The sequence below is a fragment of the Phalangium opilio genome, unplaced genomic scaffold (genome assembly GCF_054372755.1).
Source record: "Phalangium opilio isolate 3A_F unplaced genomic scaffold, DU_Popi_V2 ptg000089l_1, whole genome shotgun sequence".
Classification (NCBI taxonomy): domain Eukaryota; kingdom Metazoa; phylum Arthropoda; class Arachnida; order Opiliones; family Phalangiidae; genus Phalangium; species Phalangium opilio.
In genome coordinates this window covers 6536416-6555483 of record NW_028324194.1, presented here as the reverse complement: position 1 = coordinate 6555483, position 19068 = coordinate 6536416, and the positions used below count along the sequence as shown (strand labels likewise).

At 39.3% G+C, this 19068-nt stretch overlaps 1 protein-coding gene and 1 long non-coding RNA gene across 2 annotated transcripts in view; one reads left to right on the top strand and one right to left on the bottom strand.

Annotated features, from left to right (window-relative positions):
- The window catches only part of LOC149647232 (uncharacterized), a 17158-nt gene extending 10525 nt beyond the window's left edge, over positions 1-6633 (bottom strand). Inside the window, exon 1 of the long non-coding RNA XR_016371899.1 lies at positions 6569-6633. This is a non-coding gene — a long non-coding RNA (uncharacterized LOC149647232). The remainder of the gene's footprint in view (positions 1-6568) is intronic.
- Positions 1-19068, top strand: part of Shark (SH2 ankyrin repeat kinase) — a 20226-nt gene extending 1158 nt beyond the window's left edge. The window contains exons 2-15 of the mRNA XM_089850084.1: positions 4670-4853; positions 6126-6428; positions 7505-7689; positions 9167-9307; positions 9371-9476; positions 10195-10262; positions 10711-10848; positions 10919-11045; positions 12227-12246; positions 12405-12501; positions 13245-13315; positions 14095-14445; positions 15164-15255; positions 15327-19068. Of these exons, the coding sequence (XP_089706210.1) occupies positions 4739-4853; positions 6126-6428; positions 7505-7689; positions 9167-9307; positions 9371-9476; positions 10195-10262; positions 10711-10848; positions 10919-11045; positions 12227-12246; positions 12405-12501; positions 13245-13315; positions 14095-14445; positions 15164-15255; positions 15327-15678 (2166 nt within the window). The 5' untranslated portion in view covers positions 4670-4738 and the 3' untranslated portion in view covers positions 15679-19068. The remainder of the gene's footprint in view (positions 1-4669; positions 4854-6125; positions 6429-7504; positions 7690-9166; positions 9308-9370; positions 9477-10194; positions 10263-10710; positions 10849-10918; positions 11046-12226; positions 12247-12404; positions 12502-13244; positions 13316-14094; positions 14446-15163; positions 15256-15326) is intronic.

The following is a 19068-nucleotide window of genomic DNA, read 5'->3' as shown; positions in this document are numbered from 1 at the left end:
ATTCGGGAATTTGATAAATGTGAAGGACGATATCATGGAAAAAGGTGTCAAATTAATCTGAATTTGATAAGTCTGAAGGACTATATCTTGGAAAAAGGTGTCAAATTAATCTGAATTTGATAAGTCTGAAGGACTATATCATGGAAAAAGGTGTCAAATTAATCTGAATTTGATAAGTCTGAAGGACTATATCATGGAAAAAGGTGTCAAATTAATCTGAATTTGATAAATCTGAAGGACGTTATTTTGGAAAAGGTGTCAAATTATTTGGGTGTTTGATAAATGTGAAGGATGATATTTTGGAAAAGGTGTCAAATTATTCGGGAATTTGATAAATCTGAAGGACGATATTTTGGAAAAGGTGTCAAATTACTCGGGAGTTTGATAAGTGTGAAGGATGATATTTTGGAAAAGGTGTCAAATTATTCGGGAATTTGATAAATGTGAAGGACGATATTTTGGAAAAGGTGTCAAATTATTCGGGAGTTTGATAAGTGTGAAGGATGATATTTTGGAAAAGGTGTCAAATTATTCCTGAATTTGATAAATGATATTTTGGAAAGTGGTTCACTGGGGATGGACTCAATACAATTTGAAAGTATGCACTGAAATTTAAAAATGGTAAGCATTAATGTGTGGCTCTTAGCGTTACCCAAGAAACACCACGTGGAGGTGGCCACACGTCGTTTCTCGTGGGGAGTTTTTTATGGCAGGCCCCCTTATCCTACTGCCCATATCCACTGCCCTAAATGAATGCTTCATATTCAAATTTTTTATCATCTTGATAAAAATTGAGTAGACAGTTTAAAAAAAGGTTACTCAATTCGAGAACCAAAATACCTAGTAGCACCATCCAAATATCTTATAAGCCCAGAATGGATCTCGTAGGAATAAAACCTCCCACAATTTTCCGATTTTTTCATATAAACGAAAAGCTCCGCTACCTTACGTTTGTCTTCCCTAGAACAATCTCTCCAGCGTATTAACCGCCATGCATTATACTCGGATATGCCATTCAATATGCAAAATGCTACAACCTGCATTCGTTTCAAATACGTGCATTCGTCAAAAAATGCACAAACAATGTGGTCCGGAACGCTACTAAAATTAGTCACATCCATTCCATTTAATAAGCGTCTCATGGCCGCAACACGATTGTTTTTGAAAGCCATAATTTTACCTTCTCGTATTCTTGCAACGATTCTTGTAACTAAAATAATTCCAAAGCACTGAATACTTTCTAATAAACACTTTGTGAAAACAGATGTTGGAAGAACTTTGACGTCCCCCCCCTGTAAAATTTGCGCCAATTTTCCGCCCCCGGACTTTAGGCTCTTCCCGCCAGGCTGGTTGCTATGACAACGTCCTTCGCATGGAGCAGAGACTCGTTGGAAACGAACGCGTTAAGACACGTTTTTTTTTCAGGAGGCTTTTTTAAGGCATTTATTTTTGCTGTGATATTGGATATATTTGGGAGTCAAGGAGATATTTTTCAATGGCCGAGGCTAATTTGGAGAGAGATATTTTTGAAAACCCTAATTTTGGGAATGTGGAGCATTTTTTTAAAAGGGTTTCACTGAGGAATTGGGGAAGATTTTTCCCGTGTATGGATGATGCCCTTAAGGCGAGGTCAGAGAAGGACGCCATTACTCTGGTACTTTCTTTGGATCTTGTCCCGCGACTTGATTCGTTCAATGAACGAAAGATAGTTTGTGAATGCGGGAACAGGTCTGAAGATGGGGAGATAAATGGGTATCTTGTGGGCGTTCAGGATGCTCAAAGGCGATTTGGATATTTAATCCGCTGTTCAGCCGCCAAATCTCGCGACAATAAGCGAAAAGCTTTAAAGGCGAAAAAAAGAAAAGTACCAGAGTACTTGGTAAGCGAATGTGTAAAGGCTTTCGTCCCCTCAAAGAACACCTGGTTCTACAATCAAAACTTGTCGGTCACTGACAATCTCTTTTTGGTATTCCTGTGGGTGTGCAACATGAGCGTGTCTGACGCTGTTACCCACAGTGAATGTTCCGCCCATACCGTCGTGGACTATTTTTCCATGTGCCGCGAGGTAGCTGAGATTGTAATCTCGAACAGGGCTGACAAGGTTCAGATAGGAGGACCAGGCTTGTTCGTAGAGGTGGACGAAACGTATTTACACTGTCGAAAATACCATCGTGGGGCTCAATTGGCTGGAGAGGCCATCTGTATCTTTGGCATTTACTGCAGAGATACAAAAGATGGTCTCTTTTTAAGGGTCAAAAATAAGTCCAGGGCCGTTTTATGGACGCAAATGTCTAAGTACATAGCCCCTGGGTCCGTTATAGTTTCGGACGGTGCCCCAATGTACATGAATTGTACTTTGATGGGATTTCAGGAGCATCTGACTGTCCTTCATAAGTATGAGTTTGTGAATTCTGAGGATTCACGAGCTCATACCAATAACATAGAAAATAGGAACAGGCATTTGAAGGACAGCATTAAGTCATATAGAACTGACAGGGCATTGAACAGCTACATGGCGACCTATTGGTACAGGTGCTTGTTTTTCAAGGACCAAGATGGCAGTTGGCTTCCTCCAGGAACCAACTTCCGTCGGTTCTTGGAGGACGTCAAGGAATGCTACCCTGGTCCAGGAAGAAAAGGCCTTGAGCTAATTGAAATTGGCGTGTCGGAGGAAGAGTTAAGTACTCTGAATCCAGAAACAGAGCCGGCGTTCCTTGTTGCAGGGCAAAACGCTGAAAACACTTTTGAAGTCAGCGATGAGTGATGCAGGTAGTAGACAAAAGGGCTTCAATGTCCTGGGTAGTCTTCATTCGGCAAGCCCTTTTGCCTGCTGCCGGCTTCGTTGCCCTGCGGAGTAATTCAAAACTCCGCAGGGTAACGAAGCCGGCAGCAGGCAAGAGGGCTTGCCGAGTGAAGACTACCCAGGACATTGTTGCCGGCAGTAGGCAAGGGGTCCTGCCATACAAAAACTCCCCATGAGAAACGACGTGTGGCCACCTCCAAGTGGTGTTTCTCGGGTAACGCTAAGTGCCACAAATTACTGCATAAATTGACGCCTTTTTCAAAATATAGTTGAAATAAATTGACGCCTTTTCCAAAATATAGTTGAAATAAATTGACGCCTTTTCCGAAATATAGTTGAAATAAATTGACGCCTTTTCCAAAATATAGTTGAAATAAATTGACGCCTTTTCCAAAATATAGTTGAAATAAATTGACGCCTTTTTCAAAATATAGTTGAAATAAATTGACGCCTTTTCCAAAATATAGTTGAAATAAATTGACGCCTTTTCCAAAATATAGTTGAAATAAATTGACGCCTTTTCCAAAATAAAGTTGAAATAAATTGACGCCTTTTCCAAAATAAAGTTGAAATAAATTGACGCCTTTTCCGAAATATAGTTGAAATAAATTGACGCCTTTTCCAAAATATAGTTGAAATAAATTGACGCCTTTTCCAAAATATAGTTGAAATAAATTGACGCCTTTTCCAAAATAAAGTTGAAATAAATTGACGCCTTTTCCAAAATAAAGTTGAAATAAATTGACGCCTTTTCCAAAATATAGTTGAAATAAATTGACGCCTTTTCCGAAATATAGTTGAAATGAATTGACGCCTTTTCCAAAATATAGTTGAAATAAATTGACGCCTTTTCCAAAATATAGTTGAAATAAATTGACGCCTTTTCCAAAATATAGTTGAAATAAATTGACGCCTTTTACAAAATATAGTTGAAATAAATTGACGCCTTTTCCAAAATATAGTTGAAATAAATTGACGCCTTTTACAAAATATAGTTGAAATAAATTGACGCCTTTTCCAAAATAAAGTTGAAATAAATTTACCCCTCATATATATGGATGTTGACATTTGCTAACTGCCCAATAATTTGCCGCCTTTTCCAAAATATTGTTGAAATAAATTGACGCCTTTTCCAAAATATTGATGTTGACATTTGGTTCTTTCTCAATAATTTGTCACCTTTCCCAAAATATAGTTGCAAAAAAACTAGATTCCTTTTCTGAAATATTGACGTTGACATTTGCTAATTTCCCTATATTTTGACACCTTTTCTCTACGCCTTTTATTTCAATTTTTTTTTTTACAAAAAATCATATTTACCAAGGATTTGACACATTTTCCCAAAAATAATGTTGAGTGAATTAAAAAAAATCCCGAATAATTTGACGGCTTTTTTCAAAATTTACCGTTATCAATTATTGAATTCCCAAAAAATTCAGCGATTTTCCCAAAACATTTCAGTTTTTCTCGCATTTATATTTCCCTCCTTTTATCAGAAATGAACGGTTTCCGTAAGCTTAAAAAAATCCATAGCTATAAAACTCCGGCGCGAGTCCGGCAATTTTTCACAGACCTCCTCGGCTTATTTTGCAAGATTGAGTGCAGAATGCGTTAAGCGGATAGCGGCTTCAATGGCGGTAAGTGAGTGGATTTTAAAATTTTCAAAAATTTTTTTGACCAACTTGCGGCGGCCAAATAATTTTTTAACTATTTTTTTCGGACTCCTCAGGGTCGAATTAACTAGAAACCATTGTTAGTTGGGTGGGTCACGTAAAGTGCAATCCTACCTGTAAAGCTTTACTTCTATTAACCAGTTTTAATCAGGTCGCTATTGTTATTCACTGAGAGAATTTTTACTTGTTTAAGGTTTTAGAATGCGTATAAAACCGCTGATAATCTTTACACTAACTGGAGTTGATCAAGAACAGCGACAAAATGTCTTCGGAAAGGAAACAACCCCTCTCACCCACCAGACAATCTCCCGATGACGCCATCAGTTGGTATCATGGTAAAATTACCAGAGATGAAGCTGAAAATATTCTTACCATCAGTAAGTAATACAGTCAGTAGGATGACGGTGATCCAAACCACCTAGTTTCACCTACTTTTATACATGTTATGAAGAATGGTTAATAGGGACTTGACAGTACTACGCCATGCAACGTCGGGCTACCTTCCATCCACTAGTGCTTAAAAACATACCACTAGGAGGGGTTTATATAGCTTTCATTCTGTTATAAAAACATACCATAATGACGCTGGGGGCGGAGTTAAGCCCGAATTGCCAAGTTCCTATTAGCCTATTATACGCGAATAGTTAATTGGCCTATTATTCGCGAATAGTTAATTTTCATATTATTCGCGAATATTTAATTGGCCTATTATTCGCGAATAGCTAATTGGCCTATTATTCGCGAATAGCTAATTGGCCTATTATTCGCGAATAGCTAATTGGCCTATTATTCGCGAATAGCTAATTGGCCTATTATTCGCGAATAGTTAATTGGCCTATTATTCGCGAATAGTTAATTTTCATATTATTCGCGAATATTTAATTGGCCTATTATTCGCGAATAGCTAATTGGCCTATTATTCGCGAATAGCTAATTGGCCTATTATTCGCGAATAGCTAATTGGCCTATTATTCGCGAATAGCTAATTGGCCTATTATTCGCGAATAGTTAATTGGCCTATTATTCGCGAATAGCTAATTGGCCTATTATTCGCGAATAGCTAATTGGCCTATTATTCGCGAATAGTTAATTGGCCTATTATTCGCGAATAGTTAATTGGCCTATTATTCGCGAATAGTTAATTGGCCTATTATTCGCGAATAGTTAATTGGCCTATTATTCGCGAATATTTAATTGGCCTATTATTCGCGAATAGTTAATTGGCCTATTATTCGCGAATAGTTAATTGGCCTATTATTCGCGAATAGCTAATTGACCTATTATTCGCGAATAGTTAATTGGCCTATTATTCGCGAATAGTTAATTGGCCTATTATTCGCGACAAGTTAAACCTAGTACTCGCGAATAGTTCACCCTAATATTCGCGAATAGTTCACCCTAATATTCGCGAATAATTCACCCTAATACTCGCGAATAGTCGAGCCTAATACTCGCGAATAGTCGAGCCTAATACTCGCTCGCGAATAGTCGAGCCTAATACTCGCTCGCGAATAGTCGAGCCTAATACTCGCGAATAGTCGAGCCTAATACCCACGAATAGTCGAGCCTAATACTCGCGAATAGTTAACCCTAGCGTTTTTTATGTCTTGTTAATGGTTTTCATCTTCCAACCATAAATTGTTTTGCAGATGGTAAGAATGAAGGTCAGTTCCTGGTTCGCGAGAGTACAACATCTCCCGGGGACTATGTCTTGAGCGTGCACCACGAAGGTGAATTTATTCACTACCAGATTCGTCAACGTGGAGACGACGCTTTTTTCAGTATTGACGATGGTCCAGTCATTCACGGAATCGAATCTCTTATCGCTTACTACCAAGAAGGGGAACGAGGACTTATGTCCACACTTGGACCATTCTGTCCTGGTCAACCTCCAGCTCCGGAAATCCGGTGCCACGGAAGGTCAAATCTCTTGCATAGAGCGACAGCCGGAGGTAATCAGGGTTCATACAAACCTGGAAAACTGAGGGAAATAAATAGTTGATAAAAAACTCAGGGAATTTTTAGAAAAATTCAGGGAAATCAGGGAGGTTTGCAAACAGGGGCCGAATAATTAAGCTAAATGTTCGTTGACTTTGGAGGCTCATAACTCTGGTTCTACTAGAGATACGGGGATGTCCTTAGAGTATGTTATAGTCCTATTTGCCCCCCATCCAACCATACTAAAAACTTGGGGATCGAGTAAACAGGGGTCGAGTAATTAAGCAAAATATTCATAAACACCCTCCATTGGATTAACATTACACCCAACTTTGGAGGCTCATAACTCTGGTTCTTCTAGAGATACGGGGATGCCCTTAGAGTATGTTATAGTCCTATTTGCCCCCCATCCAAGGATACATGAAACTTGGGGTTACGTCAAACAGGGGCCGAGTAATTAAGCAAAATATTCATAAACACCCTCCATTGGATTAACATTACACTATACTTCGGAGGCTCATAACTCTGGTTCTACTAGAGATACTGGAATGTCCTTTGGGTATTTTATAGTCCTATTTGCCCTTCATCCAAGGATACATGAAACTTAGGGTTACGTCAAACAGGTGCCGAGTAATTAAGCGAAATGTTCATTAACATTCCCTCCATTGGATTAACATTACACTATACTTTGGAGGCTCATAACTCTGGTTCTTCCAGAGATACGGGGATGTCCTTAGAGTATGTTATAGTCCCATTTGCCCCCCATCCAAGGATACATGAAACTTGGGGTTACGTCAAACAGGGGCCGAGTAATTAAGCAAGATATTCATAAACACCCTCCATTGGATTAACATTACACTATACTTTGGAGGCTGTAACTCTGGTTCTACTAGAGATACGGGGATGTCCTTTGAGTATGTTATAGTCCAACGATACTGAACACTTGGGGTTGCGTCAAACAGGGGGTTTGATTAAGTTTGAAAACAGAGGCCGAGTAATTAACCAGGATATTAACATTAGCTCCATAGGACACTCCATATATATGCAGTATTTTTAAAAAGTAAAACGAAACTGTAATTATGATTTGTAGGTGATTCGGTTGTCGTTGGAGAGTTACTGAAGTCAGGCTACCACAGTTTAGACGCCAAAAACCAAGATGGTCAAACTGCGGTCCATCTTGCAGTCATCAACAACAACACTGAAATTCTAAAGTTACTACTCGATTCAGGAGCAAGCGCAAATAACAAAGATTCCGTTGGTCTAACACCCCTACATGTAAATCACTGACTTCATATTATATCTGTCATGATAACCATAAGTTCATAAGATATGTTGTCCGTAATTTTGTCACTGATTACAAACTGGAGCTTGTCATGAAGTGAGTGAGGTCATAGATTCGAGGTAAAGCGACATACGCCTGGTGAGGCGCTGCTGACAAAGGCTTAGTGTACAGACTAAATAGTCAGTTCTCGCTTGTCTTCTCGAACTAGCTCTCATTAAGTCTCAGCATTACGAAGTATGGAACATATCTTATGAATTTATGTGATAACTAATGTTAACTATTCATTATTTTATTTCACGCTGCTCAGTTCATGATGTATGTAATCGTTTTGAAACAAATATAATTTAAAAACGGATTAAACTAAGATAAATGTTGGAGCGTAACCCCCTACCCTCTATCATTCCCCCTTTTATCAACAATGGCGAGCGCGACTTGATATTATTAGCCACTCGCTTCAAAACCTACAAAGTATATATCAGGGAAAAAGCTACATCCGACGTTCTTCTTACATTAATCCTTTTTGGTACATGGATTAACTAATGCTAGGGATTGTTCGCTACCCCTAAAAGATAAAGTATACATGTTCCAAACGCCCCCTAGCAGCAGCAGCTAATTTCCCTAACAGGAAGTTATAAGAAAACTGGACCAAATATCACGTGTCCTATGACGTCAAAATTAAAATCCCGCTTAAATTAGAAAATCGCCATCTTTAAAATCCACAAAATCGATTTATGTTGCCTAGAGATGGCGCTAGATCTACATCGGTTTTGGGGGAATGAAGAGGGGAATCAAGGAATAATTCGGAACATGTAGTTGGCCACAGTATTACATGGGAAACACGGTCAGTGAACAATCACTAGCGTTAGTTAATCCGTGTTTGGTATCATAAGGATCACTATAAGGCTATAATTACTAGAAAACGCCAACCTGATCACTCCCATCAAACTCTACCTAAACCCAACCTACGTTTAAAGCAAAGCGCGGGTCACGTGGTTCCCCTACAAGTTGACTTTCCTCTTGAACTCCGGGTTTGGGTTGGCAAAGGCTAGTGGGCGAGATTTATATTCCGCCCACAAATGCTTCCTGCCATCGCCATGGCAAAACTGGAGTTCGTAAGGAAAGTCACCTTCTCGGGGATCTACGTAACCCGCGCTTTGCTTTAACCCCATTGAACCTAACCCTAACATAAACCCAAGCTAATATACATAGTTTACAGGCGTGGAGGATTCATACCATTTTCACATGGAGACCTGGCAACTTAGAGTGTAAAATAGCAGACGATTTTACACTCTAAGTCGCTTGGTCTTCTTGTGTTAATGGTAGGAATCCTCCACGCCTGTAAACTATCTATCCTGGTCTAAACTAAAACTAAGTTAAAACTAACCTAACCTTACCTAAACTCTCGCTACTTTGTAAAAAGTTTGGTTGCTCGCGTTTCAATGTAACACGTAAAATTTCATCGTTTTAAAGTACTCCGCTCGCCTGGGACTGTATGAAGCTTGCCATATTCTACTTCATAATGGAAAGGCCAATCCTCAAATTAGAGCTTCCGACTCTGGCTGGGTCCCTCTACACGAAGCTTCCTCGAGAGGACACACCAAAGTGGTTGAGGTAATTACTATATTGTGGCTTGCCTTAGTCCAATTTCTAAGGCGTCTAAGATACTCCTTGTAGATTTTGTTGGAGTACGGAGCGCCATCTCACCCTCGTTCGTACGAAGATTTTACTCCTGCTGATTTAGCTACGAAAGAGGGACAATTAGCCTGTGTTAATGTCATTGGTAAGTAAGCGGTGTTTTCGGACTGATTCACAGGGTTCATACAAACCTAGAAAACCGGGAAAACCTGGAAAAATCAGGGAAATAAATAGTTGACAAAAACATCAGGGAAAATTCAGGGAAATTTAGAATTTTTAGTAAAATTCAGGGAAATCAGGGAAATTTGCGTCAAACAGGGGCCGAGTAATTAAGCAAAATGTTCATAAACATACCCTCCATAGGATTAACATTACACTAAACTTTGGAGGCTCATAACTCTGGTTCTACTAGAGATACGGTGATGTCATTTGAGTATGTTATAGTCCAATTTGTCCCCCATCCAACCATACTAAAAACGTAGGGCTACGACAAACAGGGGTCGAGTAATTGAGGAAAATGTTCGTGAACATACCCTCCATAGGATTAACATTACACCATTACACTATACTTTGGAGGCTCATAACTCTGGTTCTACTAGAGATACAGGGATGTCCTTTGAGTATGTTATAGTCCTATTTGCCCCCCCTTCCTTCGTTAACATTTGCTCCATAGGATACTCTTTATACGGGAAAAACCAGGAAAATTCAGGGAAGTATATGGGGATGAACCTGGAAATCTCAGGGAAATTTGTTTTCCAAAAGTTGTATGAACCCTGATTCACTTTTTTCACTGAAGAAAACTGTAATGTTACGTTACCTGACCATTTCCTTAAGTAATCTCACGATAAATGTAATATTTTTAGAGAACTTTGAACCACCAAATCCTCGCATGAACCAAACATGTTGGCTTCATAAAACAATGCCCAGAGAGGTAATTGTAATGTTTATTATTAAAGCTAAGTGCGGGTCCGTTGGTGCACAGCAGGCCCATGGTTAAAGGGCTCCTTCGGACCCTTAGACACATGGCCCCGCGGATTTCCGAGCCCCCCTACATAACCAGAGGGAGGGAGTGAAAGAAGGGGGATATTAACAAGGGGGGTCGGAAATCGGTGGGGCAAAGTGTTCAGGAAGATCGGCTATGAAGAGGGGATGGAAGGAGCCCTTTAAAGCAAAGCGCGGGTCAGTGGATCCCCTGCAAGGCGACTTTCCTCCTGAACTCCAGGTTTAGCTTGGCGTAGGTCCGCCCACAAATGCCAAAACTTGAGTTCAGGAGGAAAGTCACCTTGTTGAGGATCCACTGGGCCCACGCTTTGTCAACCCTGCTGCTAGACTCGTCACTCATAGGACTAACTCGTGGTACAATGATTTTTGTAACACAGGCTGCAGCGGCTTTGTTGCGCCATCATGGTTTGACGGATGGACTGTTTCTAGTTAGGAAGAGTAGCCGGGACGTGTCCAGTCACGTCCTTAGCATGGCTCACTCCGCTCATATATATCATTTTGAGATACATAAGAAAGTTAGTCGATGTCACTCTAAATTGCGTATACCATTACTTAAATCTTACTCTTTAACGGCTAATCTTTCAGGCTGACTTTTATTTCATTGATGATGGCCCGTATTTCCGGTCTTTGGAGTTGATGGTTGACTATTACAGTCGTCTTCCTGATGGTCTTCCTACTAGATTAGCCAAACCAGTTTTGCCAAGCCAATTCGGTATGGGTTAAGGACTTTTTACAGTTACTTGCAGCAGGTGACCAGGATTGAAATGTGTCGCCAACCAAAGTCACGTTAACTCCCCTTCAAAAATACAAACCCTAGTTAAGCCTTGGTTTTGAATTACTAATAGTCTTAGAGCTATCCCAGTTGTGACGTGAGGTCTTAGGTAAAACGTCACGGGGCTTACCATTGGCTGTGGGCGGCCATGTTTGGTTCCGTTTGGGTTCTATATGCAAGTAGCACACTAAGGCTTCTGAGATAGCTCTATACGTCACATTACGAATAAACATTTTTGGCACGATTTGCAGCGCCATCTCTAGAACAAAATTTCAGAATATCGGCCAGAATATTCGTTGCGGCAGCCATGTTTATTACCAATTTGAACACAGACGCTGAATTTTAACTGAAGCTAAGGCTTAGCGTCTTAAGCTATGATTCCTTGTGTTTTACTACACTGATTACTAAATACCAGGGGTGTGCGGGTACCCGATACCCGAAACACATTTTTTAGGACCCGATTTTAAGCCTTTGCCGCCAGGTCTGACAAAATCCCCAGTAACTGCATGGAGTTCATGACGTTACCGCGCATGTTTCAATACTTCTGCCTTTCATAATTAAATAATTTAATAAGTAACAAGTTATTAATTAATATCGTTTAATGAATTACACTATGGGGGATAATGGTTCAGCTTTGAAATCTAGCTTTTAATTGGACTGTAAGGAAAAACAAAGACCCGAAAGCTAATTTTGGGGATTTTGTAGGACCCGAAGACCCTACGGGTAATTGAAAATTGGACCCGATACCCGCGGCGGGTAAAAGTTTCTATTACCCGAAGTTTACCCGACACCCAAAAATCTGGACCCGCACAGTCCTGCTAAATACATATGTAATGCTGCAATAGCGAAGCACAGGATATTCCTGTTCACCGGTTTCAATAATGCTGCAATAATCCATAACGGAAATGTATTCAGGGTACCATAAGAACATTGGTGGTCCCTGGTGAAAATCGCCCATAGTAAAGCCACTGTACTTTGGTGACTTGGTCATATGACCCTTCTAAAACACCCTACAGTATAAATAGCATAATTTCTTAGCTTGTTTCGATGGTCTCGTGGTATCCTGAATATCTTTTTGTCCGTAGTCTAATAATAGTATTTTTTTTCTATTGTTGTCTTAGGTATTAATTCTACCTTGACGGTAAGTAAACCTTCTGTACGTCAAAGAAAGATCGACAGTACTTGACCGCCATCTAGCGTTACTGTCTTTCTTTCTTTCAATTGGCGTATTTCAATCTTTATGAATGTAAAGTGGTAGACGGAAGTTGACTTATTCTTGAAAATAATGTGATTCTGTAGACAATTCAAAGGTTAAAACGAAAAGAGGAGTTGGGAGACACTGAACTGGAAATATTTTTGGGACCAAATCTCATTCCTAAAGAATCTCTTGTCATGGGTAAGATATATTACTTTAGAATTGGACTAATATACTGTGGATGAGAGAGCTGGGGTGAGACATTCCCAAAGAAAGTATAGAGAACGCTAATTCTAAGGGAGTGGTAGCTCTGTTCGGAGCCTCCGGGATGAACTAGGCCCATGCATGTCAAATTTTATGTGGGGAAATATCCAGTTTGTTAGGAAAAATATTTTCACCATAGATGGCGCTTATTTTTCCGTTGTGACAGGGGTCTTCCTTAAATAATCGTTGATATTTTAGGGGTCAGTCATAAAATTTTTATGATAGAGAAAAGTTTCATCCTAAAATTAACGTAAATGTTTTTGGGGCTATTCACTTTTTACTGAATCTTTCGGTTAGATGGTATTGATGACAACAAAATAAATTATTTCAATTTAAATAATTCAGTAAGAGTTATAAAAACGTATACTTACAATCCGCGACCTTGGCCCAAATACTTAAGCAGTCGACAGGGTCACGGGGTTGAACTTTGTTTATTTTTCGGTCGTATCAGCGCCCCCAAACGGGAAAACACGGCGAACTAAATTAGTTAAAAAAATATTCTCGCTTCGCCACACGCATGCGCCTAGTTCATCCCGGAGGCTCCGCTCTGTTCATGTCATTTGTACATGCAGTCTCGCCTTAGACCAGAACTAGTTGTAATTGTACAAATGAATCAAATGGTTTTCAAGCCAAGCCTCTGTCATTGTCCGAATTTAAAATACGGTCTTTATTTGGATCAGGTGAAGCGATTGGTGTTGGAGAATATGGATCTGTTATGAAAGGCACTTGTTTAGGCCCTGGAAAATCTAAAGTAAGTATTTTTGAAGTAATTAATTTGTTCAAAAAAAAATGTGCTTTGTTAAACAAAAAAGAAACATTTACCAAGGCTTACAAAGACTGAGTATAGTAATATTAGATATCCAGTGATCAGGTGTCACATAGCTTTATAACGAGTGAACACAGGTGTCCTATAGCTTAATAAGGTTAGGTTACATAAAAACTAACCAATGGTTGTAGGTTATGATTTCATGACTATAGAGCAATCTCAGTTGTGACGTCAGTTCTTAGGTAAAACGACATATTCTCATTTTGGCATTGGGCGGTCATGTTTGGTACCGCTTTGGTTGGTTGTATGGGCAGATAGCATGGGTGGCGTCAGACTAAGGCTTCTGAGATTGGAGATTGGGTGGGGTGTCGTAGCGGCTAGCGCTTTCGCCTCGCAGCAAGAGGATCCCGGGTGGGATCCCGGACCGTGGCACCGGGTGAAAATCTGGGCACAAATCCTTCTACGTAGAGTTTGCAAGTTCTCTCCTCACTTGTTAAAAGGAGTTTTCCTCCGCGGTCTAACCCGGTTTCTCCTTTCCACCAAAACTTGCTGAGGTTAACGGTAATAGTTAGTATAGGGGGCGCTGTAGGTTAGCTGTCGGGCATAGGGGCTAGCCCCCTGCACCCCTCTATGCATTGTAAAGGGACCCACCTGTAAACAAGCCACAGGCTTAGTGTGGGAATCCCTTCGTAGACAAAGCTTAGATTATTATTATTATTATTATTATTGAGATCTACCTAGTTATCGTGAAATTGTTTCATTAGATTGACGTTGCGATCAAAATGTTGCACAATGAACGTGTTCAAAAGAGCCGCGACGAATTTATCCGCGAAGTTGAAGTGATGGTAGCCTTGCGTCACCCTTACATCGTGCATTTGGTGGGTGTGTGTTTAGGACCACCCTTGATGATGGTGACGGAATTGGTACCCATGGGTTGTCTACTGGATTACCTTTTAGATGCCAAATTAGACAGTCCCGCCGATGTGGATGATTGGAACTCGCATCTCCGTCTTTGGGCGGGACAGATTGCCGGAGGAATGACTTACCTTGAATTGAAGAGATTCGTGCATCGTGATTTAGCCGCCAGGAATATTTTGTTGTATTCCAAAGAACAGGTAAGAAATCAGAGCTGTTAAGTCTTTAGGTACAATTGCATTATATCTATTTACATGAAATAACGGTCTTACCTGACTAATTAGACCACGGGGAGTTTAAAAAAAATAGTTAAAGGAATAGCGACGTGATTTAAAAATTATCTCAAATCTAAAGAAAACCTTACTTTTTTGAGAGTTTAAACTCTTCTGATTCCAAAAATATGCTTGATTAATATTTAAATATGAGGGAAAACACAGAAAAAACACTCCGAAAACTTGAAATTTGGGGGCAAAAGCAAATTTGCGGAGAATATTTTTGGCGGCTTTTCTCCTTGATACGTCACTCACGGCATCTCGCGGGAAAGCCAAGCGCGAGCGCCCGAGACTCCCGAGTCTACTAATGCCCCGCGAATCTGAATAAAATAGGCTTAACAAGGCGCGGAGACACTAACAGGCGTCACGTGAGCGATATCTAGAGAGAAAATTTCTCCTTACTACGTCATCAAACGAAACAAAATTTTAACTAAGCCTTTTCCAAACACAAAATTTTGATTGCAATTTTATAAATTGCTACGAAACCAAATAAAAAAGTAAACATATCATAATAAACTAGATTTTTCAAGCATTTTTTTCGCATATTAAGTTTGTGGATGGCGAAAATTATGTCACTAACACTTTAAGCCAAAAAAATTGTCCGCCAAAAATGTCGTCGCCATGCAATAATGTTTCATTATTTTAGGTGAAAATCAGTGATTTTGGTCTCTCAAGGGTCATTGGCGCCGGAAGCGACTATTATAAAGCAACGAGTGGTGGACGATGGCCAGTCAAATGGTATTTTGAACCCAAAATTTAAATTGGAAGCCTAGTAATTAACTGTTTACAAAAATAATTTGAAAAAACAGGTACGCTCCCGAATCGGTCAATTTTGGTACTTTCTCTCACGCCAGTGACGTCTGGAGTTACGGCGTCACCTTATGGGAAATGTTTACTTTTGGTGGTCAACCTTATGGCGATTTAACAGGTCAAGAAGTGATGGAACTAATTGAAGACGGTCAAAGATTGCCCAAACCTTATCGCGTGGACTTTGTGGGGGAACAAGGGGACACTTACTACTGTCCCGAGGATGTTTACTCCACGATGATGAAGTGTTGGTCGTATTCTCCCGATAAAAGACCTACTTTCTCGCAATTGCATCAGCAATTTGTGGCTTGTAGTAGTTTTATTTGCAATTTCAACGAACCAACTATAGTTTAAGCGCTCGGTTTTAAAGTCATGACATGTGATAACGATAATCTATATAGCTTAGTTAATTAATTAATTAATTAATTTGGAAATATCGCGCGTCTTCAGACAGGATTGTGATAATTAATAACACAATTAATTACTGATAAGTATGACAATTAATTAGAAATAATTAATTACGAAAAATGATATTTTTAAAGGAAAATTCCGGTAACGTTACATACCTTAAAAGAACGGCCTTTTTCTAATTCTAAATATAAAAGGAATCAAATATCTAAAATGAAACCTTAATGATCTCTTATTACAATGTGATAATTAGTACATTTAATTAGTCTTAAAAATAATCAAGGACTACAGCGCCATCTGTCATTGGTTTAGTGCATGGCGTCTGCTAAATAGAACCTCTTACCCCTTACCTCTGTGAGAATTCAACCAATCCCTTTTAGGGCTAAGTGGTTCAATTTAGCAGACATAGAGATGTGAGTCGGTAATTTACCGTCTGTAAATTACCGGTAATTTACTAAATACCGCGTAAATTACTGATTTATATCTTACCGTAATTTTAGAATGGTAATTTACCAAATACCGCGGAAATTACCGATTTATATCTTACCGTAATTTTAGAATGGTAATTTACCGGTAAATTACAATTTTTAAAAATTACGGTAATTTCACATCTCTAATCAGACACCACTAAAGCAATGGCAAAACATAAAATACCATAAATTACGGTAATTTTTGTAATTTCAAAATTTTAATCGGTAATTTTTCGGTAATTTACCCGGTAAATTACAATTTTTAAAAATTAACGTAATTTCACATCTCTAAGCAGACACCACTAAAGCAATGGCAAAACATAAAATACCATAAATTACGGTAATTTTTGTAATTTCAAAATTTTAATCGGTAATTTTTCGGTAATTTACCCGGTAAATTACAATTTTTAAAAATTACCGTAATTTCACATCTCTAAGCAGACACCACTAAAGCAATGGCAGATGGCGCCGTAGTCCTTGATTATTTTTAATACTAATTAAAGGCTAATTATCATATTGTAATAAGAGATCATTTATTGATTTCTTTTTAATATTTAAATCCTTTTATAATTAGGAAAAGGCCATTCTTTTAATTAAGGTTTAATTAGTTACATTAATATAGTATAATTTTAATATAAGCTTAGTTCTTAATATGTAATTAGTAGAAATAGGCGCTTCTAATTCTAACTGCTTAAGCATATTGTTTGACACTAGCTCGTTCCTGTAAAAGAGCTATTAGTTCTTATTATATCATCAATATATTTCATTATTGATCAAATTAACAAAAGAACACTTAAAGGTAAAAGTTAATCAATGATCAACGATCAACGATCAACGTTTAAGCAAAACAGTATTTTTTTTTTTGTAATGAAGGGCTTAATTGTCTACTGAACAAAATATGTCCTGGAAATTTTTTTACATAAGCATTTTAAGAGACCAAGATTTATTTTCTTAAGATTGAACTGAACTGAATCTCCCATGACTGATCAAACTTCAAAGTTCAAACATTTCCAAAGAAATCAAAAATTTTAAAACTCCATAGCTAGATGTCGATCGCTTAACAATTATTTGAAGTGACCATAGACATTAGAACCTAAGGTGGGTCTATTGAGACGTAAATTTCCAATTCCACTTTGCGTGTCGTGTGTGATAGGGTGAATGGTAGGTGGCGCCCCCTATCGGCGAGCGAAGGAATTACTAAACTGTGAATAATGAATAAATACCGTAACGTTAATTGCATCTTGCGAACGTTTTAATTCTCGGCTAATAAACCCTTCGGTGTCCTACAAAAACTTTTCCTTACATTAAATAATACTGGAAATAATTAAAATTAACTATATATAAAATGTCCCCAGCGGGTTGTCAACGTCCGAAGTACCGACCGCGCTCGACGCTTTTTAACTTCGAGTCTTAACATTACAATGGGTTAGTAGTATTTTAGTTTACCTTGCTGCCTGTAGATGGCGCCATAAGCGACTCACCCTATCACACATACAAAGGGGATTCTGCCATAGGCCCGCACTTCAACTGTAACTCTTGTATCTCTATGTCTTTGAAAGTGACTGATATAATTCTGATCTGTCTTAAAAGCGATTTTGCGATCTCTTAAAGCAAAGCGCGGGTAAAATGGATCCCTTACAAGTTGACTTTCCTCCTGTACTCCAGTTTTGGCTTGGCGAAGGCTAGTGGGCGTGATTTATAAGTGCACTTATAAATCCCGCCCACAAATGTCTCCTGCCTTTGCCCAAGCCAAAACTGTAAGGGAGTTCGTAAGGAAAGTCAACTTGTAGGGGGATCCATTGTACAGACGCTTTGCATTAACCAACAACTATCTATTCCAATGGACTTCCAATGGATCTGAACAGGAATCCATACAGCTAATTGGAATATTGTAGCATTTCTCTTAATGTCTACTCTAATTTTGAGGGGCTAGTTAAGTAAGCATAACGAATTTCACGTTGAGCGTTGAAACATGGACGCGTCTGGGTCTGATCTTGAAATTTACATGTCAATAGAACGTTCCCGTAATGCCATAGGAAAAGTAAATAGGATAGGGGTGGGCGCGCCATATTAGGCTAGTTCCCTCGCGCCAAGAAGCACCGCAAGGGGTAGTGCGAGTCGACCAGTCTCCCGCGTGTAGCGAAGGTGAGCTCCATCTGGCGTTGCCTCTTGCTTGGCACCAGGGAACTAGCCTATAGTGTGCTACCACGAAGCTAGGGGGGGGGGGAAACTGTGACGTCAATATTGGGTCCCGAATTTGTATTGCCCAAGCTGACGACGTCTCGCGACTGCCAATATGGTCGCCTGAAAATAAGGTAAGAGATAAGAGCATGTGACGTCACTACAAAGTTTGTGGTAACACACTATATGGCGGTCCCTGTGCGTTGGTTTCTCTGCAAGTATTGAATGGAATGGTCTTTAATGATATGATATTAAAGACGTCCAAATAGAAATTAGCATGGGCCATTAAAGAAAAGCGCGGCTCCAGTATATCCCCTACAAGGGGACTTTCCTCCTGAACTCCGGCCGGGTTTAGCTTGGCAAAGGCTGCTTAGTGGGCGGGATTTATAAGTGCACTTATAAATCCCGCCCACAAATGTCTCCTGCCTTCGCCAAGCCAAAACTGGAGTTCGCAAGGAAAGTCAACTTGTAGGGGTTCCACGCGACCCGCGCTATGCTTTAAGATTCAGATTAGCTGTATGGATTCCTGGTCCCTAATACATCGTGCTAAATATAAATATTTAACACTTTTAATATTGAACATAGTTATAAGAAATTGCCTGAAAATTGTACGTTGATGCTTATAGAATGAATTTTTCTATAATTTGTGCAATCGTTTTAATAAAATTGAAACGAGTTGATGAAA